The sequence below is a fragment of the Schistocerca americana genome, chromosome 3, assembly GCF_021461395.2.
Source record: "Schistocerca americana isolate TAMUIC-IGC-003095 chromosome 3, iqSchAmer2.1, whole genome shotgun sequence".
NCBI lineage: Eukaryota > Metazoa > Arthropoda > Insecta > Orthoptera > Acrididae > Schistocerca > Schistocerca americana.
In genome coordinates this window covers 954,773,249-954,800,344 of record NC_060121.1, presented here as the reverse complement: position 1 = coordinate 954,800,344, position 27,096 = coordinate 954,773,249, and the positions used below count along the sequence as shown (strand labels likewise).

General features: G+C 39.6%; 1 protein-coding gene across 1 annotated transcript in view; it reads right to left on the bottom strand.

Annotated features, from left to right (window-relative positions):
* The window catches only part of LOC124606881 (cytochrome b-c1 complex subunit 2, mitochondrial), a 61,566-nt gene that overhangs the window by 20,041 nt on the left and 14,429 nt on the right, over positions 1-27,096 (bottom strand). The window contains exons 3-6 of the mRNA XM_047138977.1: positions 22,741-22,932; positions 20,955-21,171; positions 14,082-14,293; positions 4,314-4,536 (exon numbers count right to left, since the gene is read on the bottom strand). Of these exons, the coding sequence (XP_046994933.1) occupies positions 4,314-4,536; positions 14,082-14,293; positions 20,955-21,171; positions 22,741-22,932 (844 nt within the window). The remainder of the gene's footprint in view (positions 1-4,313; positions 4,537-14,081; positions 14,294-20,954; positions 21,172-22,740; positions 22,933-27,096) is intronic.

The window sequence follows — 27,096 nt, the reverse complement described above, 5'->3', positions numbered from 1 at the left end:
AGCTGCCCGGTTCTTATAATAACCCCGATAGCCACGGAGGGCAGGGGTTCGCATTGCTGGAAACCAAGTTTCCTGAAGAGCAATGCAGAAGAAAGGGTGAAGGCTGATAAGTTGTCGGAGCTCAGCTAGATGGTGGAAGAAACCGCTGCAGTTCCACTGGAGGATGGAATTGTCCATGGCTGAGAAAGGCGTGACGAGACTGGGAAGGCAGATTACGCCTCTGGGTCACCTGCTGCCTCCGATGGAGCACCCGTGCAAGTGCTATCCATTGCGTCTGAGGGACCGGCGAGATCGAGGTCCTCAGCAGATGCAAGAATCTCCACCGCATCCTCAGACGCAGAGCTTGTAGGTAGCGGTAGAGTACGTGCCACCGCAGGTGTCTTGGTCTTACGGGTCTTCAATGTCGTTTTCTCTCGCTGTTCCTTTGGTTGTCATTGTTGAGAGGGCTTATTGGAGTCAGTCACCAGGACCGAAGATGATTGCGAAGCTCGATGACCAGCGACCTGTGGCTTCTTCAGCCACTAGTTGTTGTCTGCTGTGCCGCTGGTAGGAACCTGGGAAGGGAGTGACCCAAGGGATCCCTTCCGAGCGAGAGAAGCCGAAGAAGACTTACGCTTCTCCTGCTTAGAAGTGGGGACTGGTGTCCCCGGTGGTTTAGTGGGTGCTGCTCCCGAGGTAGATGGTGTGGGAGCAACAGCGAGAGAAGGGGCCCCCATCGTCAAGGGGGCAGATGAGGTCCTCTGACTCTGAGAACTGATTGTTTGTGGTGCAGCTAAAGGAGCTGGAGCAGGAGTGACAGTTGAGGCATAAGATGCCATCATGCGCACAGGATGTAGCCGTTCAAATTTCCGCTTAGCCTCAGGGTCTTATATCCCATGATTTTGCGTTCTTTCTGTAAGATCCTGCAGTCTGGCGAGCGAGGTGAATGAGGCTCTCCACAGTTGACACAGATGGAAGGCGGAGCACATGGAGTATCGGGATGAGATGGGCGTCCGCAATCTCGACATGTGAGGCTGGAAGTGCAGCGGGAAGACATATGGCCGAACTTCCAGCACTTAAAGCACCGCATCGGGGGAGGGATATAGGGCTTGACGTCACAACGGTAGACCATCACCTTGACCTTCTCCGGTAATGTATCACCCTCGAAGGCCAAGATGAAGGCACCGGTAGCAACCTGATTGTCCCTCGGACCCCGATGAACGCGCCGGACAAAATGAACACCTCTACGCTCTACGTTGGCACGCAGCTCGTCATCAGACTGCAAAAGTAGGTCCCTATGGAAAATAACACCCTGGACCATATTTAAACTCTTATGTGGTGTGATGGTAATGTTAACATCCCCCAACTTGTCACAAGCAAGTAACCTGCGTGACTGGGCGGACGATGCCGTTTTTATCAAAACTGACCCAGGGTGCATTTTGGACAAGCCCTCCACCTCCCCAAACTTGTCCTCTAAATGCTCTACAAAGAACTGAGGCTTCACGGAGACAAAGGATTTCCCATCAGCTCAGGTACAGACAAGATACCGGGGCGAATATGTGTCACTGTCATTCATTACCTTTCGTTCCTCCCATGGTGTGGCCAGGGATGGGAACGATTTGGGGTCATAAACGTTACCTTTAAAATGAGCCCTCGAATGCTTAGAGACTGCTGGTGGCTGGCCACAAGCAAGAGATGATGTGCCACGCTTCATTGCGTGTCATCCACCCTGATGCCACCTACTCCGACCAAGGGCCCTCCCCATGGGCGCCACCCAGTCACAGCAAGGGCCACCTGGCAGGATGGCCATTGCCGGGAGTCCTGATGCCCCAGGGAGATGGGCATCTACTCCTTGGCATACATGGGGAGTAAACGGCGCAGGCATCAGTAGAGCGATCCCTGTGCTGTCAGGGGGCTACAACCAACAAGGTACATGGCGGCCCCACCACAACGGACTGGCTACCGTGCTGGATCTTAGGTGCAAAAATGTATGAGGTTTCATTCACTGACAATATTTTAACTGCATATACCAGGGGTGTCCGACCCACAACCCGCATGCGGGTGAAACAAAGTATCAATGCGGCCCAAGAAAAGAGCATCTATCACACGATCGGTAAAAATATAAGCAAACAAATGAATTTCAATGACATTTCTTTTAAATAAAAGATTGATAAATTGATACAGTCAAGAAAAGATCTTTTATTTTATGGCCAAACTTGATGTTATTTTTTGCTGAACTCTGTATTATTTTTTCCAAATTTGATGTAATTTTTGCCAAATTCACTGTTATTTTTGGCAAATTCATCGTTATTTTGGCAAATTCAGTGCTATTTTTCACCAAAGTCAGTGCTATTTATCTTAGCCTTGAGAATATTAGAATTCCAAACGTAATTTTAACACTTGTAATTTTAACATTTGATAACCATCAGTTACGAATATGGAAAAATTAAAAATTTTGCGATATTTTGTAAAAAGTGCGATTTCATGCTATTTCAATAAAAACTGCTAATTTTGCATTACCCCCTCAGTGGTTATTGTTAACGTTATGTAAATTATGTGCAACCTAAAAACACTTTCCTTCCCAATGTGACGCAGATAAGCTAAAATATTGGATACACCTGGTACAGACCCATAACGAAAGTAAACTCCGAAGTTCTGACACCAAACACTCAGTCTTTTTCTAAAGCGCAAGCCACCATCACTTATGATGATATTGGATTCACCCATGGCCAACTGCACATGCTAAACAAGAGTACTCACATTTAGACAGCAGCCACACTTCCCACATGGTAAGTTCCCTGCCTTGCAGCATTAACATCCAGACTAGCCTATCTGTTTGGATGCTGGTACTTATATAAATACATCACATCTCATCTCTGGTAACATTGCTAGCAATTATCCTGCCAGCAAAGATAACCAACACATTACTCAAACCAAAAACAACTATGGATTGTTTTCTCATTACCCCCTATTGGCCTGGCTAGAATATATTACCCAACTTCTTCTCCAGGGCTACCTTTTCTGAAAATGTTTCCTTAGTTTATACTTCCCTATCTTTGTGACTTCCTCAGCTATGACTTGGCTACACTTTCTTGCACAACTACCTGCACCAGACTTATTCTGTCAAAGGGAGAGCAATCTGTGGAAAAAAGTACTGTCATGTAAGTCACCTTTATTGAAACTACTGTCCAGCATTTACATTGGCATAACAACCATCACATTATCAGTCTGGATGAATCGATACAAACCGAGAGCTTACACTCAGAATGCACACTATCCTGTAGTGACGTACTCCTTGAAACAATATCTGTACCCTTGATCTTGTTTTATCATGTCTCATCCCTATACACCCCCCCCCCTCACCACCACCACCACCACCACCACCACCACCACAGTTGCTCCTCAGAATATCACAAACAGGAAATTTCTCAACACCACGTATTTGGGTTCTTGCCACTATCCTGCCCACAACTTACAATTTTCTTTCTGGTCTCATTTTCCTTTCGTTTCTTTCATTTTACTACCTTTTTTATTCTCTGTAGTATTTTTCCTATTTCCTCCATTTTTTGATCATTCAGGACATATATCCACTTGCATAGTGCCATCTCTATATTTTCTATGTTCTCTGCTGTATAGATCTCATCTGCTGCAATAAACAATTTTCCCACTTTCAAACTGTCCCATAAGCTTCTCTTGATCCAAGTTTTGAGTGATCCCTACACTTTACCAGTATCTTTACCCCTTCAACCTTTTTTCTCTTCTTCCAACAGAAGCTCATGGTACAGAAAGTAAACAAGTACATATAAGTTTTCATCTATTATTGCTTACTCAGTAGATGTTATCTACCTCATGTAAAAAGATCTTCCAGTTCACTAGTCACTTTCATATACTTTAGTCTTATCATAATGTAGCATTTCAAACCTGAAGAACAAAGAAAGAATCTTTCACTACATAGCTGTATGTTGTTTTAAAAATACCTGACAGACTAAAATTGTTTGCCAGACCAAGATTTGAAGCCAGTTTTTCGTGGGCAATGAATATTCTTACTGACTGAGCTATGCGTGCATGAATATTTCTCCACAATGTCCTTTCTTTGAGGAATTCTAGTAAAGTAGGGTATGCAGGAGAGCTTCTATGAAGTCTGAGGAGTAGAGAGACACTGGCAACATCAAAGTTGTGAGGGCAGATCCCAAATCATGTCTGGATAGCCTAGTCAGAGAGAGTATTACCCATCAAAGTTTTAATAGAAATTAATGACTAACCTATGAAAGTGCAAAAGTGATCAGTATCACAAGTAAATAAAATAATCACCAGACACTAAAACAGAAACTTACCACACCAATGACATTTGCTGGAGCAGATGCTATGAATCCAAAGAGTCCAGAATCAGTGAATGAAACATTCAGTGCGTTGACAGCAAATGGATCACTACCTGCTGCAGAGGCAGCAGCTTTCTGCAGTAGAGATCCTGCAGGATTTCCCCACTTTACAGAGGGGCCCACTCCTAATGCATACTGTAGCACAGAAGCTGCCAGCACCTGCTTTGAGTCTTTTAAACTGGAAAAGTAATCCAAGAGAGACACAATATAGCAATTTATTCCATTTCTAACAAAAAATGCCGAAATTAATAATATTAATAATAATTTTCCTGCCTCTTAACTCTAGAAACTGACAATCCCAGGTTTCAAGTAAACAAGGGAAATACTGGACAATCACACGCTATCATTATTTGGGAGAGAAAGGGTGGCATTATCCCAGTTGGTAACCAATCCACCTGTCAAGAGAGAGCAACCAGGCACTCAAATTTTGGGGGACCCAGGCAAACATAAATGCTGAGACAGTCAGAGTTCTCTGGTAAACTTCCATCTAGAATTCACAAATATATTGTGCACCTTCAGCATCAACACACTAACTCAATCCTGAAAATTGCACACCCTAGCTAAACTGACAAGAACTCCACACACTAGCCCTCCAAGAAACATGATTCACCGATGACACTATAGACTAGTGGCTCCCAACAGGTGGTCCGCGGACCCCCAGAGGACCGCGAGCTATGCCAGAAGGGTCCCCAAGATGCTATTAGAATAAAAAATATATTAAATATATTACATATGATAACAAATTTTTTGTTTTGGCCACTTCCTGCATTAGCGAATGCTAACTTCTGCGTCTAGCGTCTTCCTAGAGCCAACTGACACTAGCACACTCTAGCGTAAAACTACAATTAGATAGAGGCAAATAGTTCTGCTGTATGCCGTTAGACAGCGCGCTGTCTCTTTGCAGCTGACAACTGACAGTCACTTTACACAGAAACTCACATTTCAGACGACAATCGGCCATTGTTAATTTACTGCCAGTGCTTTCACAGACCGTGTTGTTTACATATTCAATATTCTGTATTAAAACAGTAGTGTTTGTAAAGCATTGTTTTTCATGCAAGCTACAGTTCGTGTAGTTCAAAATGGACTGTTGGTTAAAAAGTGGTTCGTTAAAACAAGAAAGGCCTACAGATGAAGAGGAAGATAATGCATTTGATGTTCAAGCAAGTAAGTCAGTGACTCTCGAACCAAAGCTGTCAGTGTCCATCGAACCTAAATCGTCCGTGTCCCTTGAACCTAACCCTTCCAAGATCAGTGTTAAGCTTACTGGAAAAATTAGAAAATATAATTCTGATTACTTGTACATCGGTTTTACGTTCACTGGACCTGAGCAACAGCCTAAACCTCAATGTGTAATTTGCTATGAAAGCCTTTCAAATGAATGTATGAAATCAGCAAAACTCCGGCGCCATCTTGAAACAAAGCACTCAAGAGTTCAAAAGCAAGTCTTTAGATTTTTTCAAAAATAAATTAGGAGAGCTGAAAACATCTCGTAAAACAATTACCCAACACTGTGGTGCAACTGTAAATGAAAATGCAACCCTTGCGTCTTACGAGGTGGCTCAGCTTGTTGCTAAATGTGGGAAAAACCACACAACTGCTGAGGAACTTATACTGCCATCAGCAAAAATACTCTGCAAGAGAATGTTAGGTGATGCAGCTGCTAAGGTATTATAGGAACTGTCTCGCTCTCAAATAATACTGTTCAAAGGCGAATTACTGATATGGCAGTTAACATCGAAGGAACATTGCTGGTTAGACTTTACATGAGTGACATGTACACTCTACAATTGTACACTCTACAATTGGATGAAAGCACAGACATGTCAAAAAAAGCTACAATGTTGGTTTTCGCACAATTCTTATGGGAGGACGAAGTGTTTGAAGATTTTCTTTTTCATGTGAACTACTGCATACAACAGCAGACGATATTTTTACTGCATTAAATAAATTATCTCAATGAACAAAATGTCACCAGGAAAAAATGTGTAGGCATGTCGACGGATGGAGAAAGTCAATGGCTGGCTAAAACAACAGGACTTCTAGCTCATGTCAAAGCAGTAGTCACTGAGGTGAAATGGACTCACTGTTGCATCCATCGTGAAGCCTTAGTAGCCAAAAGATTGCCTGAACCTTTGAAAAAGATACTTAACGAAGTAGTTCAAATCATCAAATACATTAAAACTCAACATCTGCAATCCAGATTATTTTCTTCATTGTGTAAAGAGATCGGCAGTGAGCATGAGCAACTTCTTATTCACACAGAAGTAAGATGACTTTCTCGAAGTAGGATCTTGTCAAGATTTTTCGAACTTAGAGACAAAGTTCAAGTCTTCCTTCTTGACACAAAGTACGCGGATTTTCTCACTAACTTCTCTTGGCTTTGCTCAGTTGCGTACTTAGCTGATGTGTTTGAATACTTGAATGTGTTAAACTTGAGTTTACAAAGAAAAAATGTAGACATGTTCAAAGTTGAGGATAAGATCAGTGTTATGGACAAAAAGTGTCAGATCTGGGCATCAAGGACAGAAAACGAGTCACTAACTAACTTTTCTACTTTAAAACAATTCTTGGAGTCATCAGAGATCTCTGCCTGACCAGATCAAGATCAATGTAGCCAAGCATCTACGCAGCCTAGCCACCACTTTTAGAGAGTATTTCCCTGAACCTGATCCTGACGACAGATGGATTCGAAATCCCTTTAGCTGTGAAGAAACAGACAAAATCCAAGGCCTCACAGAAGAAGAGCAAGATCAACTTCTGGATCTGTCCAGCTGTGGTACAATGATAAACATTTTCATCGGTGATAAAATTATACACTTCTGGGCATCAGCACGCAAGGACTACAAGAAACTTGGAGATACAGCAATGAAAAAGATCCTTCCATTTGCAACCACATATCGGTGTGAGCAAGCATTTTCGTCCATGTGTTTCATGAAAAACAAATATAGGAAGCGGCTTGACATGCAGTGGGATTTCAGAGTGAAAGCTTCAAGTTCGGAACCTAACATTCAAGATATAATGGACTGAAAGGTCAGATTGAAGTCATCTCACTGTATTTTTTCAAATAAATAATACCTTGTATGAAATTAGTGTTTTCTTATTTTTCACATGTCTACTCAATGCAATCTCAAGTGTAGTACACTTAAGACCAATACAATCAGTTTTAATGTTTTCCTGTCATTTTCAGTTCATACTCAATTTTTATTTTTTAAGGAGTTTGTTATACTAAGCACCCAGATTTGAAGACAAAGATTTTGAGCAATAATCAGAAATTTAACAATAACAATGATGGCTAAATTGAAAAAGTTTTAATCTCAATATTTTTTCAGTAATGAATATGTCAATGTTTTCCTAAGCACCAGAAATAGAAAATGTATAAAAAGACTCTTAATTTGGTGTTTTTAGGTAAATGATACTGTGATATGACTAGGTACCAATCACGCTCAATGAGGGGGGGGGGGGGGGGGGGGGGGTCCTCAAGAAAATTTTGTTGGGAACCCCTGCTATAGACTGTAGTAACAATTGTATTTTAAAACAGAAACTGAGTTACCAATGGCACTCCAGTTCTGGGCATGGTCTTTGTGACACATAGAAGCCTCCCCATAAACAATCACCTCATGACTATGCGCATACAATATGCCAATAAGAAATTCACATTCATCAATGTTCATGCGCCCACTAACAATAACAACAGAAGAGACCCACAAAACACTGAAAACTCTGGGCCAAAGTCACGAGTGTCATGGCACAAATCCCTGCAGAAGAAGAAGATTCTGCTGGGTGACTTCAATGTGCAAATCAGCAAAGAAAGAAAATAACAGAAAACACATGTTCACAAACAAAAATGGCCCAAAGGCTTGCCAAAAGTACAACTTAGAAATCATATCAAAATCATTGAGAAAAGTTCCACGAAAACAAAAGACTTGGAGCAGAAATTGGTGAGTATCACATTGATCATATACCTGTTTCCTACCCAGCACAGAAAGAAATCTACAATGTTCCAGTCAGTGGAGGGGCAAACATCTGTTACGACCACAATTTAACAAGAATAAAAGTCAATTTAATCCAAAGGAAATGAGTCAGAAAATAATCATACCCACCAAAAAATCTGACAAGCAAAAGAAGAGAAACCAACTGTAAACAAGAAGAAGAAATTTACACCTGAGAAAAATTCCACAGAAATGGCCAAAGAATTAACTACACTGGAAAAGAACTTCAGACATGCCTGACGGGATTCAAAATATGTAAAAGAGCTGAAAGAATGCAAAGAAGTTTTCCTCCACTATAAGAATAAGAAAATGCTAGAAAATATGCAACACCTCTATGAAATCAGGAAACAAGTGATGAAAATCATTAGCCAAACCACGTGAAAATATGTGAAAGAACAACTGGATTCCAGCAAAGAAAATTTTTACCACCTACAAGACACAAGATTTCTATAAGATTTTTACAAGAATAATTTGAGAACATACCCCTAAAAATTTAGGTTTCAGAAGATTAGAGGTAAGGCTAACCCTGACCAATCAGGTAAACTGTCAGGAAATGGCAGAGTATTTTTCTGAACTCCTCAGCTGCTTCTATGAAGTTTGAGAAGCATTAGAGATACTGGCAGATTCCCAAAGGATATCCCCACTTACTTCAACACCTAATCCATACCACCCTCATGAGAAGAGAGCAATTAGGATAATAGCGAATATTAGTAAACGTCAATCCTGTAGAGAATACTTCATTAAGTATAATATACTAACAGTGTATTCATTATGTGTTCTAAGGACTATACTGTTAGTAAAAGAAAATATGGAGCACAGTATAATAAATAGTGATATCCATAGTTATAATACAAGGAAGAAAGAGGATTACCACATAAAATTCAGAAATAAAAAAGCAACCGATCATAATCCATTTTCTACTGGAAGATTTTTTTACAACAGACTGCCAAACAAAGGGTGTATACGGGGACAAGGAAAAAAAATTCCCAGATTATTCCCGGATTTCTCCCGGATATCCCGTTTAAAAAATATGCTTTTTCCCTGGCCAAAATACACTTTTTCCGTGCTAAGTGACAGTAGGTTTTCCCGTAGATTTTCCCTCGGAACTGTAAAACTTATCAATCCTTTGAATGGTTAACGTTTTATACAATCGCATAGAACTTCCCGGAAAAAAAAGAAAAAGAAAGAAAAGACGGGGCAGAAAAGGTTTAGGAGAGACTTTTAATTTAAAAAAAGGAGAGAAGTTTTCGAAAGACCTTTGATTTGCAGTAACATATACGCTGCATATTTTTGTATTACGAAAGTATAAATTCAAATTGCACCAAACCACAATCCGTTAGTTTCCGGAGCGTTGAAACCAAGGTTGCGATGTCCTGTAAGCGAGTCGTGTCTCAAGCCACGAGATCTCACCAGCCGATGACAGCAGCTATTCAGAGCTTAGGACACGTGTTATAGTCAGCCAATAGCAAGATCACTGGTTACATAGCGCGAACACACAAGAGGAAAAGTTAACAGTTTACATTAATGTAAACAGTACCGTATATCTACAAGAAAAGCTAAGCTTTCACATATAATATTGGTCTCTAAGATTAACACGCTACAACAGAAGCTAAGCTTTCACATGTTATATTGATCTTTTTTGCGTGTGTTATGCTTTAAGATACGTCACACAAATGTGCCAGTAAATTTAAAATTATGACATAAATGTCTTGGCTCGAAATTCTTGTAAGTGGCTGGTTCTCAAACTGTTCAGTTTCGAACGCTCTGTGATTTAGATATCTATCCCACTTTCTCATGCGTAACATATTTCATCTTGCGTAAAAAGAAATTTACTTTAAAAGTAATGCTTTTCTAACCACCGTTTGCAGTACTACCCGGAGGCTGTTAAAAATAGGTTCGATTTACCAGTTGCCGGAGAGCGCCAGAAAACAGGCATTATTGTGAGTGTGCAACTGCAGCGTGGTGTAGGAAGCCCGCATGTTCGTGTGCATAAAGCACTAAGAGAGCTTACATTACACCATAAAAGAAACCATACTAAAATGCATAATTCGGCTTGGAAGTGCAAATTGGCTTTTTCCAGATTCGCAATGAAGTAGGTCCCATCTGATATTAAGCTTTTCAGTGTGGTTTTTTGGGATGTAAATTCTCTTGGAGTACCAGTACTCTACGACCTCATTTTTGGTTCTTTATTATGGCATAATGCCATACATGGCAGAAGATTATAACGTGCACTTGAAATTTAGCGAACAGTTGGAACTAGCCAATACTGTAGCACGAAACACTTCATTTCAAATAAAATGATTGCCTCAGCGGAAAGATTAATAATGCCAAATTTCTTTAGCAAACTTGCAAAAATAACTTCACTATTCTGCGAGGCGATTAATGCTTGACTGCTACTAACTTGGAAATAAAATAAAATCAGAAAACTGAAATTAATAATATATTTTTGCCCTCCATAATTATGTGAATGTATTTTAATTCACTTGATAGCTTCCGACCACAGAAATCCGTTTTGTTTTCGTTTGACGTGGGAGCTGTACACGAAGAGAAGCAGCGAAATCACTTAACGTAAACACGGGTCAAGTGGAGGCTAACCCCCTCCCCACTGCAACTCAGACAACTCTGTGCAAGCACGAATCTGACAGCTAGGGCGCGTAAGCAAAATTTTTCTCGTTTGCACCTGGCTGCTTGCTGCTACTACCGATACAGCTAACAGCCAAACTTCAAGTAGCGGGAGAAGGTACTGCTTATATGCGAGTCAAATACGCATCCGCAACAGACCGCTGGCAACTGGTCAAACGAACCTAATGTGAACAGTTGTGACGTCATGCTCATAACAAGCAGTTTATTGTTACGAAGAATTACAGTCTGCGCCCTACGGCCTTTGACATATTTTTGCTATTTGCAGACGCTTGTGTGTGCACGGTGTTTTGTTGTTGTAAATTGCACATTTCCTTTGCCACTAAAGTTTTAATTTTTTTCCCTCTCATTTATATTTTATTGCTGCAGTATCATTCTCCAGTAGCAGGATACAATAACATTCTTTGCTAGAGATCAATTATGCAGTCAAAATTACAAAAATTTAACTGAAAGCTAAAACAATGAAAAATTCCCGGAATTCCGAAAAATTCCCGGGTTTTTCCCGGTTTTCTCCCGGATGAAAAAATTCCCGGGTTTTTCCCGGTTGTCCCGGGTCGTATACACCCTGCAAACACCATAAAAATGTTAAAAGGAAACATATTTTAAATAAAATTAAAGCAGCTGTTAATTGCTAAATGTTTGTACTCCATCAAGGATTTTTAATGTTATATGTACTTTATTACTATTGTACATGTATGTACTGACTGACTATGTCCATGACTGTAAAAGTTATTATGGACAAATAAACCATTATTATTATTATTATTAGAAGATATTCACAGGCATATCCTTAAATTCAAAAATACGAGAGCAAATGGATTTACATAACTATCAAGGAATATCCTTTCTGTAAATTACACACAAAATTCTATGAGCATTGTTCCTCAAAATATTTGAGATGCAACTTTATTACAAAATTTATGCCGGCTTCCACACTGGTTGAAATTGTGTAGAACAAATATTTAATTTAAAAACAATGTTAAGATACAAAGGCCTCAGGGACACCTCAATCATAAACTTCTTTGTGAACTTCCAAGAAAAAATAAGATTCAGTCGATTGGCAATGCCTTTCTATCATCCTTGAAGGACATGGACTTCACCTGAAAATTCTAAACCTCATCAAACAAGCAGTCATCAACACAATCTCCATGGTAAAATTCATGGGTGAGGTGTCAGAACCATTTCTGGTCCAACTCAATCTTTGACAGGCTGATGGTCTGTCTCCTCTCCTCTTTCATCTGGTTTGGACTGTCATCTGAGAGTGGGAAAAAGAACTTAAAAACCAAATCTACTAGAAGACCTAAAACTTACATCCATATTTCTTGCCTAGCTTTCACAGATGTCCAGCAATACTGGGGGACGATAAGGCAACAGCAATTAAATAGGTATAAACTCTTAAGGGATGCTCTGAAAGATATGTCCTTGAAATATCCTTCCAGAAACCCAAGTACATCCACTCAAACAATCTACTGAAAAAGAAATCAGTCCTTTATGAAGAGAAGATATTGGACTCTAAGCTGTGCTAAACTCAAATTGTTTCAGCTAACAGTTTTCTTAAAAATGGATGATAAATATTTCATAGTCGCTGGCAAGCTTGAATGGGTGGAATGGGTCACACCTGAGCATCCGCCTGATATAAAACCCTACATAAACAAAACGACATATTGTTCAGCTCTCAATTTTAAATAAAATTTCAATATCTTGTCTACATTTGATGCACTGCTATATCACATGCAAAGTTTACATGAATTTTTACCTCTGCAACTCTTTACCATTTCATGCACTGTTTTGCTTAATTTGATACAGGGCAGTAAGTATGATGGATAAAAAAAAGGAATTCAGTTTTTATCAAATAAAGATATCAGACTGTAAGATGTGCCAAAACCAAATTTTTTCACCGAATAGTTTTCAAAAAAATCAGCTGATAAGTATTTCATTTCGCCTGGAATGCCATCTCTCAGCACAAGCACTAGCATTTGTCAAACAACACGACATAAGAAAGGCGCCTCAGCATGGAATGCTAGAGCACATCTGTAGCAGTGAAAGGGTTAAAAAAATGTTTATGTCCCTTCCATAGATATGAAGTGCACTGGTCCTCATGGGTGCAGAACAAGTCAAAAAACCTTAAACATTTTCATTTAAGAGTTAATAACTGATCTGTCACTGTAGCCACACATCATCACAGAGAATGTGTTTACAATGCTTATTTACACTGATCACATTACAGCACTGAAGATGGAGTAAAAGGGGTTGGCCACCAATAATTCCTTTAAGTTCCTCTTAAATTGAACTTCAGAGAAACTATTTTATGGCTGAAACTTCCTGGCAAATTATATCTGTGTGCCAGTCCACGGCTAGAACCTGGGACCTTTGCCTTTTGTGGGCAAGTGCTCTACCAAATGAGTTACCCAAGCACAATTCATGACTCATCCTAGCAGCTTTACTTCCTCCAGTACCTCATCTCCTACCAATAGGAACTTCACATAAGTTCTCCTGTGAAATTTTCAGCACTAGCACTCTTGGAAACAAGGATAAAGACATGGCTTAGCAACAGCCCGGAGGATGTTTCCAGAACGACTTTTTCACTTTACAGTGGAGTGTGCTTTCTTCCAGAGTGCTGGTCATGTAACTTTCCTAGAACTGTAAAATTTGGAAGATAGGAGATGAGTTACTGGTGGAAGTAAAGCTGTGACGACAGGACGTGAGACGTGCTTGGGTAGTTAGTAGAGCACTTGCACATGAAAGGCAAAGATACCGGGTTCAAGTCCAAATCCCACACACAGTTTTAATCTACCAGTAAGTTTAATATCAGCACACACTCCGCAGCAGAGTGAGAAATTCATTCTGTATTTTACAGCTGCTGCCAAGTTATTGAAAATGTGTTGCTGAATATCAAAGTCTGTCAAACGCACAATTGTCAAAGACAAAGGTAGTATTTACAAAATCTTTTGGTGTGATGATAAAATACGTTGCACTTTTCTATTATTCTCATTCTCTCATTTTAATGGCTAAGTGCACATAATGTAAACCGTTGCAGCAGCCTTCATAAAACAAAATTACACTGTTAAAATAGATTACAATAATTATTTACCTAACTCCTTCCGCTGCAACAGCAACATGCGCCAAACCAGATGTGTTGTTATGTCTAAGTTCTCCACCATGGTAAGTCCCTGATGACTGGGGACCTTCACCACTTTCCAAACCAAGCGACTGGGCAAATGGGAGGACTGTGTCATGGCTAACTCCAACTCCAACCACAGCAGTTCGATTTGTAGTAAAGTAACACTTTACATAGTGCTGCAACTGTGAGGAAAGGAAGGTAGCATATCAGTTCTGGTACAAAGTAATAGTAACTCACCATATACAGGAGACGGTAAGTTACAGACAATGAAATGAGTGCTATATATTTTAGCTTTCAGCCGAAAGTCATTCTTCTGAAGTAGGGAAAAAAAAAACACACACACACACACACACACACACACACACACACACACACACACACAAATCCATTGTCTCTGGCCACTGTGGCGGTCCCAATGGTGGCACTTGCGTGCGCATGAGCATTTTTACTTCAGAAGATGGCCTTTTGGCTGAAAGCTAAAATATATCTAAAATGTATATATTACAAGGTGTGATAAAAAAGTAACAGGAATTTAATTTAACAGGCTTTATAGATTCATTTTAAAAACTTTTTTATACATGAAATTACAATGAAATACAGACCTTTAGCTGCTTACAAGCATTGATAAATATCAACGGAGACAGTTGAAAATGTCTGCCCCAACTAGGACTCGAACCTGGGATCTCCTGCTTACATGGCAGATGCTCTATCCATCTGAACCATTGAGGACACAAAGGGTAGTGTAACTGCAGGGACTTATCTCTGGCATGCTCCTCGTAAGACCCACATTCCCAACTTCCTGTCCACACACTACATTCGTAGTGCCCCTGCCCACTATACTCATTATTCACAGCTATCAATCTACTGATTCCCATAAGAGTTCAGGCAATGTGAGTGCATCCGCACTGAAGAAGATCATTGGCCGATAAGCCTTATCTATATGTCCGAAGAACAGATACCATCTTCATATAGATAAGGCTTATTGGCCAACAATCTTCTTCAGTGCAGATGCACTCACATTGCCCGGACTCTGACGGGAATCGGCAGATTGACTGCCGTGAGTAATGACTATAGAGGGCAGGGGCACTACAAATGTAGAGTGCGGACAGTAAGTTGAGAATGTGCCAGAGCGTGCCCGAGATAAGTCCCTGCAGTCACACTATCCTCTGCGTCCTCAATGGCTCAGACAGACAGAGCATCTGTCATGTAAGCAGGAGATCCCGGGTTTGAGCCCCGGTCAGGGCACACATTTTCAACTGTCCCCATTGATATTTATCAATACCTGTAAGCAGCTAAAGGTCTGGATTTCATTGTAATTTCATTCTTCGAGAGCTGCAAGATCACCAATGGTGTCTGTTCTTTCGGACATGTCCGAAAGACCAGATCCCATCTTCATATATTTTTTATATATTGTTGGCATACATGTTTCTGATGTACGTCTGCATTTTCAACCATTATGAATATTTGGTTTATTGTTTACAGGTTATACATGTTTTCAAGTGCTTGGCGAATTTTCACTTGTGAAAAACATGGATCAAAGAATTTGCACTAAATTTTGCTTGAAAAACGGAGTGAAGTGCAGCATTACATTCAAATGTTGATTGTGGGTTTCGGTGAATCTACGACAAGTAAGACAAGAGTTTACAAGTGGCATGAACGTTTCAAAGAGTTGAGAAGACGTTGAAGATGACGACTGCCCTAGTACATCAATTAATGACAATAACATGGAAGAAGTAAAGAAAATGGTTCTGAAAAATCACCGTATCACCATTAGGGAAGTTTCTGATGATGTCTGCATATACTCTGGCTCATGCCAAGCAATTAACTGAATGTTTTTGGCATGAAGCAGCAAAGTTTGTTCTGAAATTGTTGGATTTTGTCATAAAACAATATTGTAGACATCGCTCAGGAATTTCTTAATGAAGTTGGTGACAATCCAGAACTTCTTTAAGGTTATAACAAACGACGAATGGGTATACCATACAACACTGAAACCAAAGACTGATCATCCCAATGGAAACTACCTGAAAAGTCAAGATCACAACAAATTTGACAAGTCCACGTGAAGGTTATTCTAACTGTTTTCTTCAATTAGAATGATATAGTGAATCATGAGTTCTTACCTTATTGTTGTAAGGTCAATAAGGAATACTACCTGGAAGTTATGCACCATTTGCAAGAAGCAATCCCAAGAAAACAACCAGAACTGTGGCAAAATCACTTACAGGAAACTGCATCATGATAATACTCCCACTCACACCACAAAGCTGGTTCATGATATTTTAGCAAAAAACAAAACTGTCATGTTCCCTCAGCCACTTTATTTGCTGGACATGCCCCCCTCTCCTCCCCCCCCCCCCCCCCTGCAACTTCTGTATATTCCTGAGACTGAAGAGCAGTATGAAAGGAAGTTGTTTTGCCATTACTGATGGCACAAAAACAAAATTGCTGAAGACGCTGAACACCATAACGGAAAGTGAGTTCCCGAGTGCTTCCAGGATTGGAAAAAGTGCTGGCATAATTGTATTGTATCTGAACGAACACACACACACACACACACACACACACACACACACACACTGTGCCCTTCCATTTCTTATCATCAGCTAATGATTGTGCATTTGGAGGTAGTCTGACTACCACACTGTGAATCCCAGAAGTCAATACCCATAGCTTTCCGGCACAGGAGACCCTTCTTTGTGCATTTTCATCCTTTGTCTAGCATTGTTTCAACTGCTCTTTCAACTCTAGCATGTAATGACGAATCCTTGTTTCATCTACCGTTATGAAATGTTGAGGGATTGGGGGGGGGGGGGTGCCTTAATGGAAATTAACTCTTCTTTTACATTTTTCAGGATTAAACCTTGTAAAAGGAGTACACTAACAAAAATTCTCATTCAATTTTACCATTTTCAGGAAAATTTTATCATCAGATTATTTACACAATAGTAACAAACAAGCAATTCAACATGTGTGTCTCTAGATTTTAGGCAAAAACCTTTCCAAGGTACATAGTATTTAATCTGTAATGATGCCATATCTTTTTTAGGTCAAAAACTTTCAGAATGTCTCTAGTAGAGGATAGATTCACTGATGCATTAATATCTGAATTTCATCAATGGGTCTTCATAAATTACCAACAAGAAGAAGGTGTTTTACTCTGTCACAGAGACTCTAGCAACTAGCAACAGTCACCAGTTCCACTGTGGAGACACTACACATCTAGCCTCTTCTTCTTCTTCTTCTTCTTCTTCAAGAGCCATCAGTAAAAATGATTTCTGCATCTTCATACTGTCAGAAGAGAAAAACAAAACAATACTGAAAACAACAGGGGCGATCAAGATTTTAGAGTCTTGAAATAGGTCAAACTGGACCTTGGGTCAGGGTACACACTAGATGGGCGCACATAGTGGTCACCTCATATGTACCTTCAAGTGAAGAAAGATTAAATCTCTACGAAGACTTCCAAATGAATTCCAATTTGGGAGCCCAACCTGGATTGATTGTCTTGGAGCTGACACTCCTCAAAGGAAGAAAGAATCTGATAATGGATGGCTAAGAGACTGGCAACTAGATGATTGATGAGTTGGAGGTGTTGAAACCATAGAGGCAGGTAGAAGCCCAACTTCCGCAACAAGAGTGCCAATTGAGCTTGGAAAGATCGGTCCTTGGAGTTTACACCCAACCAAGACCACAGACAGGGAGCTGTATAAAATGCAAAAGTCATCAACATGAAGGACAGGAGTAACCATCAAGCCCACGGAGTCCACAAGTCCAATGTCGGCTGTAAATTGTAGTTCACACCAGAGCGAAAAGAAGAAACAAGCATTCAGTGTTTACTACAATTCACTTGTACCTATGAACAAGTCTTTACAATGGCGGAAACTGAAGAGATCACAAGATAATGAGAACAATTTTGCCAACTGTACCAACAGAGTAGTTATTTCATGTTGTCAATAATCTTCATTCAGGCTTCACCAGATGCAACACTAGTTAGAGCCACAATGGAAAGCTTTGATATTCGGAGAGAATTATTTTGCATGGTGAGCACACAGTTTTCGATGAAGCAAGCAAAATGAGATAGAAAATTAATTTAGGTGTCTTAATTTGTTCGTGGGCATTAAATGCCTGCACTGTAAATGCACTTAAAACTGAACCATGACTTCAGCTTTCCTTAGCATTATTCCAAAACTTTGCCCATGTGCCAGCTGACACCTTTCACTGGATTCTGGTTACAACTGAGGAGGAAATATAAAAGCAGAACACTAGTTACCAATGATCAACATAGCCTGCCGACAGGGTAGCACTTACGTTCTGGTTATTAGCAAATAGCGATATTTACACTAATACTTGTTACACATTTCAATACCTGCTATAGCTCAGATAGCTCCTAATGTCTGCAGTGACATACATGAAGCACTCCAAGTTTGCGTAAGACAGAGAATATCAATAAAATATAATTAACAAAATGTGAAATTACATAAACCTGTCCACACAGGCTGCTCGATAAAATCTGCTAGATATTTAGTTACAGGGCAGTTACTGTGATCATTGGAAAATTGCTTTTATTAATCTGCTTACTGCATACAAAATCTGTAACATAACAGTGATACACTGAAAAGCCAACGAGAGTGGCACACCTGCCTAATATATTGTACGGCCTGTGCATGCTTGCAGAAGTGCCACAACATGACGGACCATGGACTCGACTAATGTCTGAAGAAGTGCTGGAGGGAATTGACACCATGAATCCTGCAGGGCTGTTCATAAATCCATAAGAGTACAAGGGGGGGTGGAGATCTCATCTGAACAGCAAGTTGCACGGTATATGCTCAATAATGTTCATGTCTGGGGAATCTGGTGGCCAATGGAAGTGTTTGAACTCAGAAGAGTGTTCCTGGAGCCATTCTGTAGCAATTCTGGATATGTGGGGTGTCACATGTCCTACTGTAATTGCCCAAGTCCATCGGAGTGCACAATGGTCATGAATGGATGCAAGTGATCAGACAGGACACTTACATGTGTGTCACCTGTCAAGGTCGTATCTAGATGTATCAGGGGTCCCATATCACTCCAAGTGCACATGCCCCACATCATTCCAGAGCCTCCACCAGCTTGGAAGGTCCCATATTGACATGCAGGGTCCATGGATTCATGAGTTTGTCTCCAAAACTGTACACGTCCATCTGCTCAATACAATTTGAAACAAGAATCGTCTGACCAGGCAACATGTTTGCAGTCATCGACAGTCCAATGTTGGCGTTGATATGCCCAGGAGAGGTGTAAAGCTGTGTCGTACCGTCATCAAGGGTACACGAGTGGACATATAGATGATGTTTTGTTAAGTGGTTCGGAGCTGACACTTGTTGATGGCCCAGCATTAAAGCTGCACAATTTGGGGAGAGGTTGCACTTCTGTCACATTGAATGATTCTCTTCAGTTGTCATTGGTCCCGTTCTTGCAGGATCTTTTTCTGGCCGCAGCGACATCAGCGATTTGATGTTTTACCAGAATCCTGAAAATCACGGTACCTCAGAAAATCCAGTTATAATGCGTGGTTCAGATGTAGTGTTGCCAGTCAGTATTGTTCACATAATGTAACTTGGCAAAAAAAATGGTGACAAGATGGTGCTTGATGCAGGCCTGCCTCATGTCTGTTTCCCACTGCAGCAAGTGGATGGCAAGCCATCAGAGAGAGAATTGCAAACTTGTGGAAAAATAGCACCAGACATGAAATTCTAAACACAAAATACCTTTGAGGTATTTCATACCCCTTGGATAAACTAGAGGGTTTCCATTAGAAGAGGAATGTGTGACAATCTCAACTGAATGCGGGCATTAATGTAGCTGCAGAGCTACCGAACAAAGCATGGAATACCTTTCAAAGAATTCCCTGTGTGGAAATCCACAGAATTCCCCAAAATTTTACAGACACCACAGCGTGAGCACTCAAATGGGTGCAGCCGGTGGATGTCTAATTGCGGTCAATGCCTGAGTACTGCACTTTTATATATTGTTATTTTGAATGTACCTGTTGTTCCGCTATATGAATAAAAAAGTTTTGCATAAACCACATCTGTTTTATTTGTCCATTTTGTCCATTTTTCAAACTGCTCAATCTTCACTTATCTATAATGTTCAAATTACCAATGAAACTCAACTGTTGTGTAATGGTCTGTTGTAAGGTTTTCAAAAGGTAATACAAATTTCCACTTTTCCAAAAAGTGCTCCTCCATATCTCCTCTTTCAAGCTGTGTGTGGTGGTGCATCATCTCAAACCATTTATTGGGGGTTCAATGGAATGTCTCTAAAGAAAGGTATTTGAGAATATTTTGTAAGTAGAGACTGCTACTTCTGAGGATTCAAAACAATGCCCACACTGTTCCTTCACTTTATGGAAAAGGAAAAATCATGTTGGGCTAATTCTAAGCTGTAACTTGAAACAAAAAGCATCAGAAAATACTCTCGTAATTCTAAGTATCATCAGTTGCTTATTACCTGGGCAAACTTACATCTTCATGATAATTTTTTCCAGGCAAGGTGAATAATGCCCAACTGCCGAACGCAGACACTCAAAGCGTTAACAAGGAATCATCAAACTTTACACGTTGACACTAGCCAAGATTTTTTTGCTACTCTTGGCAAACAACATTTTAAAAACAAAAGTCAAATTTCATAAATATACAAAATAAAAATGCTGATTGACAATTTCTGCCTCAGAGTGGACACAAAACATGGAACTGTTTAAGCTTTCCTTCACAAAAATTGCGACTTAAACAAATGCTGTTGCAGCTCAGGAGTGATGCCAGCACAATGGTACGAAAGTACAAAGTGATAACTTACTGTCTCAGAGCTAAGTTTTCCCACCAAATGCGGTGGACAGAATATGGAATTTCCAAGACCCGTTCTGTAGGCAGCTGTATGCAGAAGGTCAAGTGCTCGGACAGGATCTGGAATACTGGCCAGCTCATATTTCAGGCGAGGTAAATTGTCTGACAGTTCCCACGGTTTGAATGCTTGTTTGGTAGCGACATCTTCCAAGTATTTTAAAGTGTCTTCCCTGAAACAAGTAGGAAATATTAACATTGCAAGGTAAGATCAGAAATTTAATTTCTTAATGAAAATTAAGATTACATAAAGATCCTAAACAACACTAATTTCAAAATTAATTACAATTATAAGCAGCAGTCCTTTGGCTTATTTAAATGTTTTAATGAAATTAAAACAACATAGGCAATACTGCATTCACAGAAAGAATTTATTGTCAGCATTTAGTTTTTGCATTGATATTAACTTCATAATTTCTGTTAATTCATCCATAATTATCGACAAATATCATATATTATTTGTGTGTTCAGTCTTTCATTCCTTCCTTCCATGTTTCCACAAGATAATCTCAGCCAATGTTACTCTCACTAATGAAACCAGTGACTGTGTGTTCAGTTTAGATGAATAAATCATCTCAGTAAAGTATAAAAAAATTTTGTTGTTACAATGTGTAGACTACATCATTTCTTTATGCAAGGCGACCATTTTCAACCACACTTCACAGCTGTTGTCAGACCTAATGATAACACACAAAGAAAAATAGTCAGAAAATGCCAATGGGTTAAAATACTACATGCAATAAAGTACCCACAACACAACACAGCTGTTACTGCACTACCTCATCCCTTTATTTAACTACAGCCTGTCATACTGAATGGTGTACAGACAAGTTGTGATTTGCAGTAAAGGCTATTGAGGTAAGTTTCATTTATTTTATGTAGTATTTTAACCCATAGACCTTTATTTCTCTTTGACTGTTATCATTATGCTTGCAGATGACCAGAATGTGCGAGTGAAAACAGTCACTTTATATAAATAGTAGTGATCCAAATAATATTGAAGTTTTTTATGCATATACTTCAAATAATGCTGATGAAATAAGCAAAATTTGAAAGCAATATATTTGGCATTGTGTGTGCATGTTTTTAGAACAAGAAACTTTTAACTGGAACAAAATATAATGTTGCAACAAACATCTTCAACTCAGAATTGAAATTCTTAAAAGTTTTCTATTAATATTTTTCATTTCTGCTTACAGACGATTAAAAGTATATGTAATGCCCACTTTCCTGTAAAATGGGTTTTATAAATCTTTTCTCTGTTTAGTGATTAATGAGTCACTCTGTTCCAATCATCAAACATTACATTAGTCCAATGAAGGAGTATAACTATGTACCAACATGGCATAGTTAAAAAAGGTGTAGTTAGAACTCCTGAGGAGCTCAAACAGTAAGCTGCAAGACAACACATTGCATTCTGGTTAAGACCTTCCTCTGTGCTCAGGTAAGGTCATCCAAAAATATGATAGCTTAGGATATAAGTAAACAAGCTTTTACATTTCAGTGTCAATGACTGGAGATTATTATTGTGGTGAAGATAATAGCAGTCATTTATTGCCCATGATCCTGAATGTAATACTCACAAGAAATGTTTCAATCTGTCTACAATCCCACAAAATTTAAAATGTTCCAACTTCACTACTGTATCATCAAAAATAATAAAAAAGTCACCTTCAACATGGTTGTATTTATCTATTATAGTTTAATACTACAATGTACAATACATTTCATGACAAACTTACAGTGCATCTCTGTTTGCTTCAAGAGTGTACATCACAACTTCTCTGTCAGCCTGGACACTCAGGCTACCCCCAACTTGTTGAATATTACGTACAATTCCAAAGTGGGTGGAATTCTTTGTTGATAGACCTGTTGCTATCCGCAGAACATGGGTGCTGCCATAATTATCCCACGTCTCATTCCGGGAGCCAGCCCTGTCAAAACATAAATAATAATGATAACTACAATAAAATATAAATCAGTTAACAAACTTGTAATCAGAAGTACACTACGTCCAGTTCCCATCATAATGCAAAGAATCTGCTGCTCAAATGCAGCAATGACAACGCTTGAGAAACAAAACAATAGCTTTCAGCTTCAATGTCAATTAACAATAATACAGCATCCAGTCCAAGCTGCAGGAGATGGCAGTCGTGTGTGAGGTGTGCTTGCTTGTGAACGAATATATATCTGTGTGTGTGTGTGAGAGAGAGAGAGAGAGAGAGAGAGAGAGAGAGAGAGAGAGCTTAGTGTATAACAGTCTTATCGTTGTGACTGTCTGCAATTTAACATGTCATCTTTATGGTCAGTAGCAATATATATTTTTCTTACATCATTAGAATACACTATGAGCTACAGATTACAGCAATAAATCTATGGAAAACTACATTTTTTGTAAACACTGCTTACAGCATCCAAGGGCAGTAAACAATTGGGGAATATGAGCCACAGCACAAGCCACTGAGGCTTCAACAAAGGAATTTACAGACAAACAGTTCAATAGTTATTAAACTGGTGCCACATATAGCATAGCTCTCACAAATGTGTGTGCCAATAGTCCAAATGACTGTCCATCACTACCAGCACCCACTGTGAAGTGACTGTAATACAGCACATTCATTTTAACCGATGGCTAGAACTACCATCAATTTATCATAGTATTCATGGTAGAACAGGGATCTACATTGATTCCAGCACCTCAAAGACTGCTTTAGCCAATATAAACTTTTATTAAGGTTCCACAACCAATCAGTCCCAAGAGCATATCCCTCATGCTGCTGCACAAGGGCAGTGTGAAAGTCACTACACACTTATGTTAATTTCTAATACTACGTGTCATTTCCTGTCTCCTACCAACCATATCAATGTACAACGTACCAACCTATATACAAACACTCTTTAAGGGGACTGGTTCATGAACATAAGAGAAAATCTTGAAATAATTGTCGGTCTTCAAAATAGTGTGGCTCAAAGAATAAGAGCTGTAAGCCCATGTAATGCTTACCATCTCTGAACAGAACTTTCGCGGACATTTTGATGTACAAACCACAGCTTTTGGTCTCATACTTTATTTCTGAATTGTATTTTGCATTGCAAGTACAATAAATCGTGAAAATTATTTATTCACAGATTAGGTAAATGTATCTCAGAAAAACAACAAACTACAAGACTGATCTTTTTTCCTGGAAGTTCTTTACACTATTTTCTTTAAGGCAGATCTTTAAAAAGGTGTTGCTGCAATAAATTATGGCTCACAAAATTTATTAATAATGATCATCAAAAATTTCAATAATTACATTCTAGTTTTTTCTTTAAAAAGAGCTTAATTTTGAAATTTAAGTCATAAGGATGGTCTACTTTTCAGTTAACTATGTTTCACGACAACATAAAAAATTTCATCTTCAACAGCTTTTAACCAATGTGTGTCAGAACATCACAAAAGTGAACTTTTGTGGAATTCAAATTAAAGTCAAAACTTGTTTATCTACGTAATCTGCATAATACCAATACATCCCAGGTCCATATTAATCTTGTTTCTGATGTTGTTCTTCCTCCCTTTTCTTTTACAGACAACTTATTACGAGGTGCATTCAAGTTCTAAGGCCTCCGATTTTTTTTCTCCGGACTGGAAAGAGATAGAAACATGCGCATTGTTTTAAAATGAGGCCGCGTTCATTGTCAGTACGTCCCAGAGATGGCAGCACCGTATGGCAGATGGAATTTTACCGCCAGCGGCGAGAATGAGAACTGTTTTAAATACTTAAAATGGCGACGTTTTCCTTACTTGAACAGCGTGCAATCATTCGTTTTCTGAATTTGCATGGTGTGAAACCAATTGAAATTCATCGACAGTTGAACGAGACATGTGGTGATGGAGTTATGGATGTGTCGAAAGTGCGTTCGTGGGTGCGACAGTTTAATGAAGGCAGAACATCGTGTGACGACAAACCGAAACAACCTCGGGCTCGCACAAGCCGGTCTGACGACATGATCGAGAAAGTGGAGAGAATTGTTTGGGGGGATCGCCAAATGACTGTTGAACAGATCACCTCCAGAGTTGGCATTTCTGTGGGTTCTGTGCACACAATCCTGCATGACGACCTGAAAATGCGAAAAGTGTCATCCAGGTGGGTGCCACGAATGCTGACGGACGACCACATGGCTGCCCGTGTGGCATGTTGCCAAGCAATGTTGACGCGCAATGACAGCATGAATGGGACTTTCTTTTCATCGGTTGTGACAATGGATGAGATATGGATGCCATTTTTCAATCCAGAAACAAAGCGCCAGTCAGCTCAATGGAAGCGCACAGATTCACCGCCACCAAAAAAATTTCAGGTAACCGCCAGTGCTGAAAAAATGATGGTGTCCATGTTCTGGGACAGCGAGGGCATAATCATTACCCATTGCGTTCCAAAGGGCACTACGGTAACAGGTGCATCCTACGAAAATATTTTGAAGAACAAATTCCTTCCTGCACTGCAACACAAACGTCCGGGAAGTGCTACGCGTGTGCTGTTTCACCAAGACAACGCAGCCGCACATCGAGCTAACGTTACGCAACAGTTTCTTCCTGATAACAACTTTGAAGTGATTCCTCATGCTCCCTACTCACCTGACCTGGCTCCTAGTGACTTTTGGCTTTTTCCAACAATGAAAGACACTCTCCGTGGCCACACATTCACCAGCCGTGCTGCTACTGCCTCAGCGATTTTCCAGTGGTCAAAACAGACTCCTAAAGAAGCCTTCGCCGCTGCCGTGGAATCATGGCGTCAGCGTTGTGAAAAATGTGTACGTCTGCATGGTGATTAATCGAGAAGTAATGCCAGTTTCATCGATTTCGGGTGAGTAGTTAATTAGAAAAAAAAATCGGAGGCATTAGAACTTGAATGCACCTCGTACTATTCTTGCTTCTCTGGTGACTTCTAAAACTGATTTCTCTGTTTTAAAAGAGTCTCCTGCTGTCAATGGTGATTAAAGCTTTTTGCACACCTAGTTCGCCTGGCACTTCCATCAATTTCATAATATTTAAGATTAACAAGGTTTGATGATTTGAGATGAGGGGCACTCAACATCATGGTCAGCAGCGAATCTTGACACTGCACTATCACTGAAATATAGCAGATCATCCAGCACGCCTTTTTTAAAATTATTTAGTCCTATCACAACAGTTTCTGGTGTCCGTTCCCATATACAGTTGTTAAAACTCTCATTTGGGTCTTTATCCTACCATTCAAACACTTCTCTAATTATCTTCAGTCAAATGGCAAAGATGCTCTTGGTGATAACAAAATTCTGTTTTTAACAGTGCTGTCAGCATGACATGGGGCCATTGTCATGTGCTACTTTTAAATTCCTTTTATTTTGGGGCTTTCTTCAACACGACCTCAAAGCAAACTACTTGTTCAGAAAACCACATAGAATTTTTTTAAGACAAAAATTTCAAAAATCAATATTTTTTAGACTTATTCACGTACTAGTGTGCAGTGACTTCTGTGCTGACCTGTACACCTCTTATTTTAGGAATTATTCTAAAAATCAATTTCACATCTAACTGGGCCAAATGAAGATACTCACTAGCTGCAACACTCAAAATTGCTCCAACTGTTTCACAGCTAGCAATAGGAATAAAGGTTTCAATACAGTCAATGCATTGTTGTTGACTAAATACAGGAAAAACTAGTCTTCTTTATAGTGATCACTTTTACCAACAACTTTATGCTTAATTTAAAATAATAATAATAATAATAATAATAATAATAATAATAATAAAAACAATCAGAGGAAAACGAAATCTTAAGACAGCCACTAGAACAAGCACAAATAGAACATGAAGTGACACACATGTTAGATATAGAAGAAAAATTTCAGTTGACATACGAGGGTTATTCCAAAAGTAAGGTCCGATTGATTGCCAAATTGAAACCACAGTGAACATCAGAAATGTTTTACTTGTAACAATTAGCTACACCTTTCAGCTACTTCTCTACGTAGTCGCCGTTCTGACTTAGACTTTTGTCATAGCGTTGTACCAACTTTTCAATAGCCTCATCATAGAAGGCAGCCGCCAGTGCTTTCCGCCAATTCTCCACGCTGGC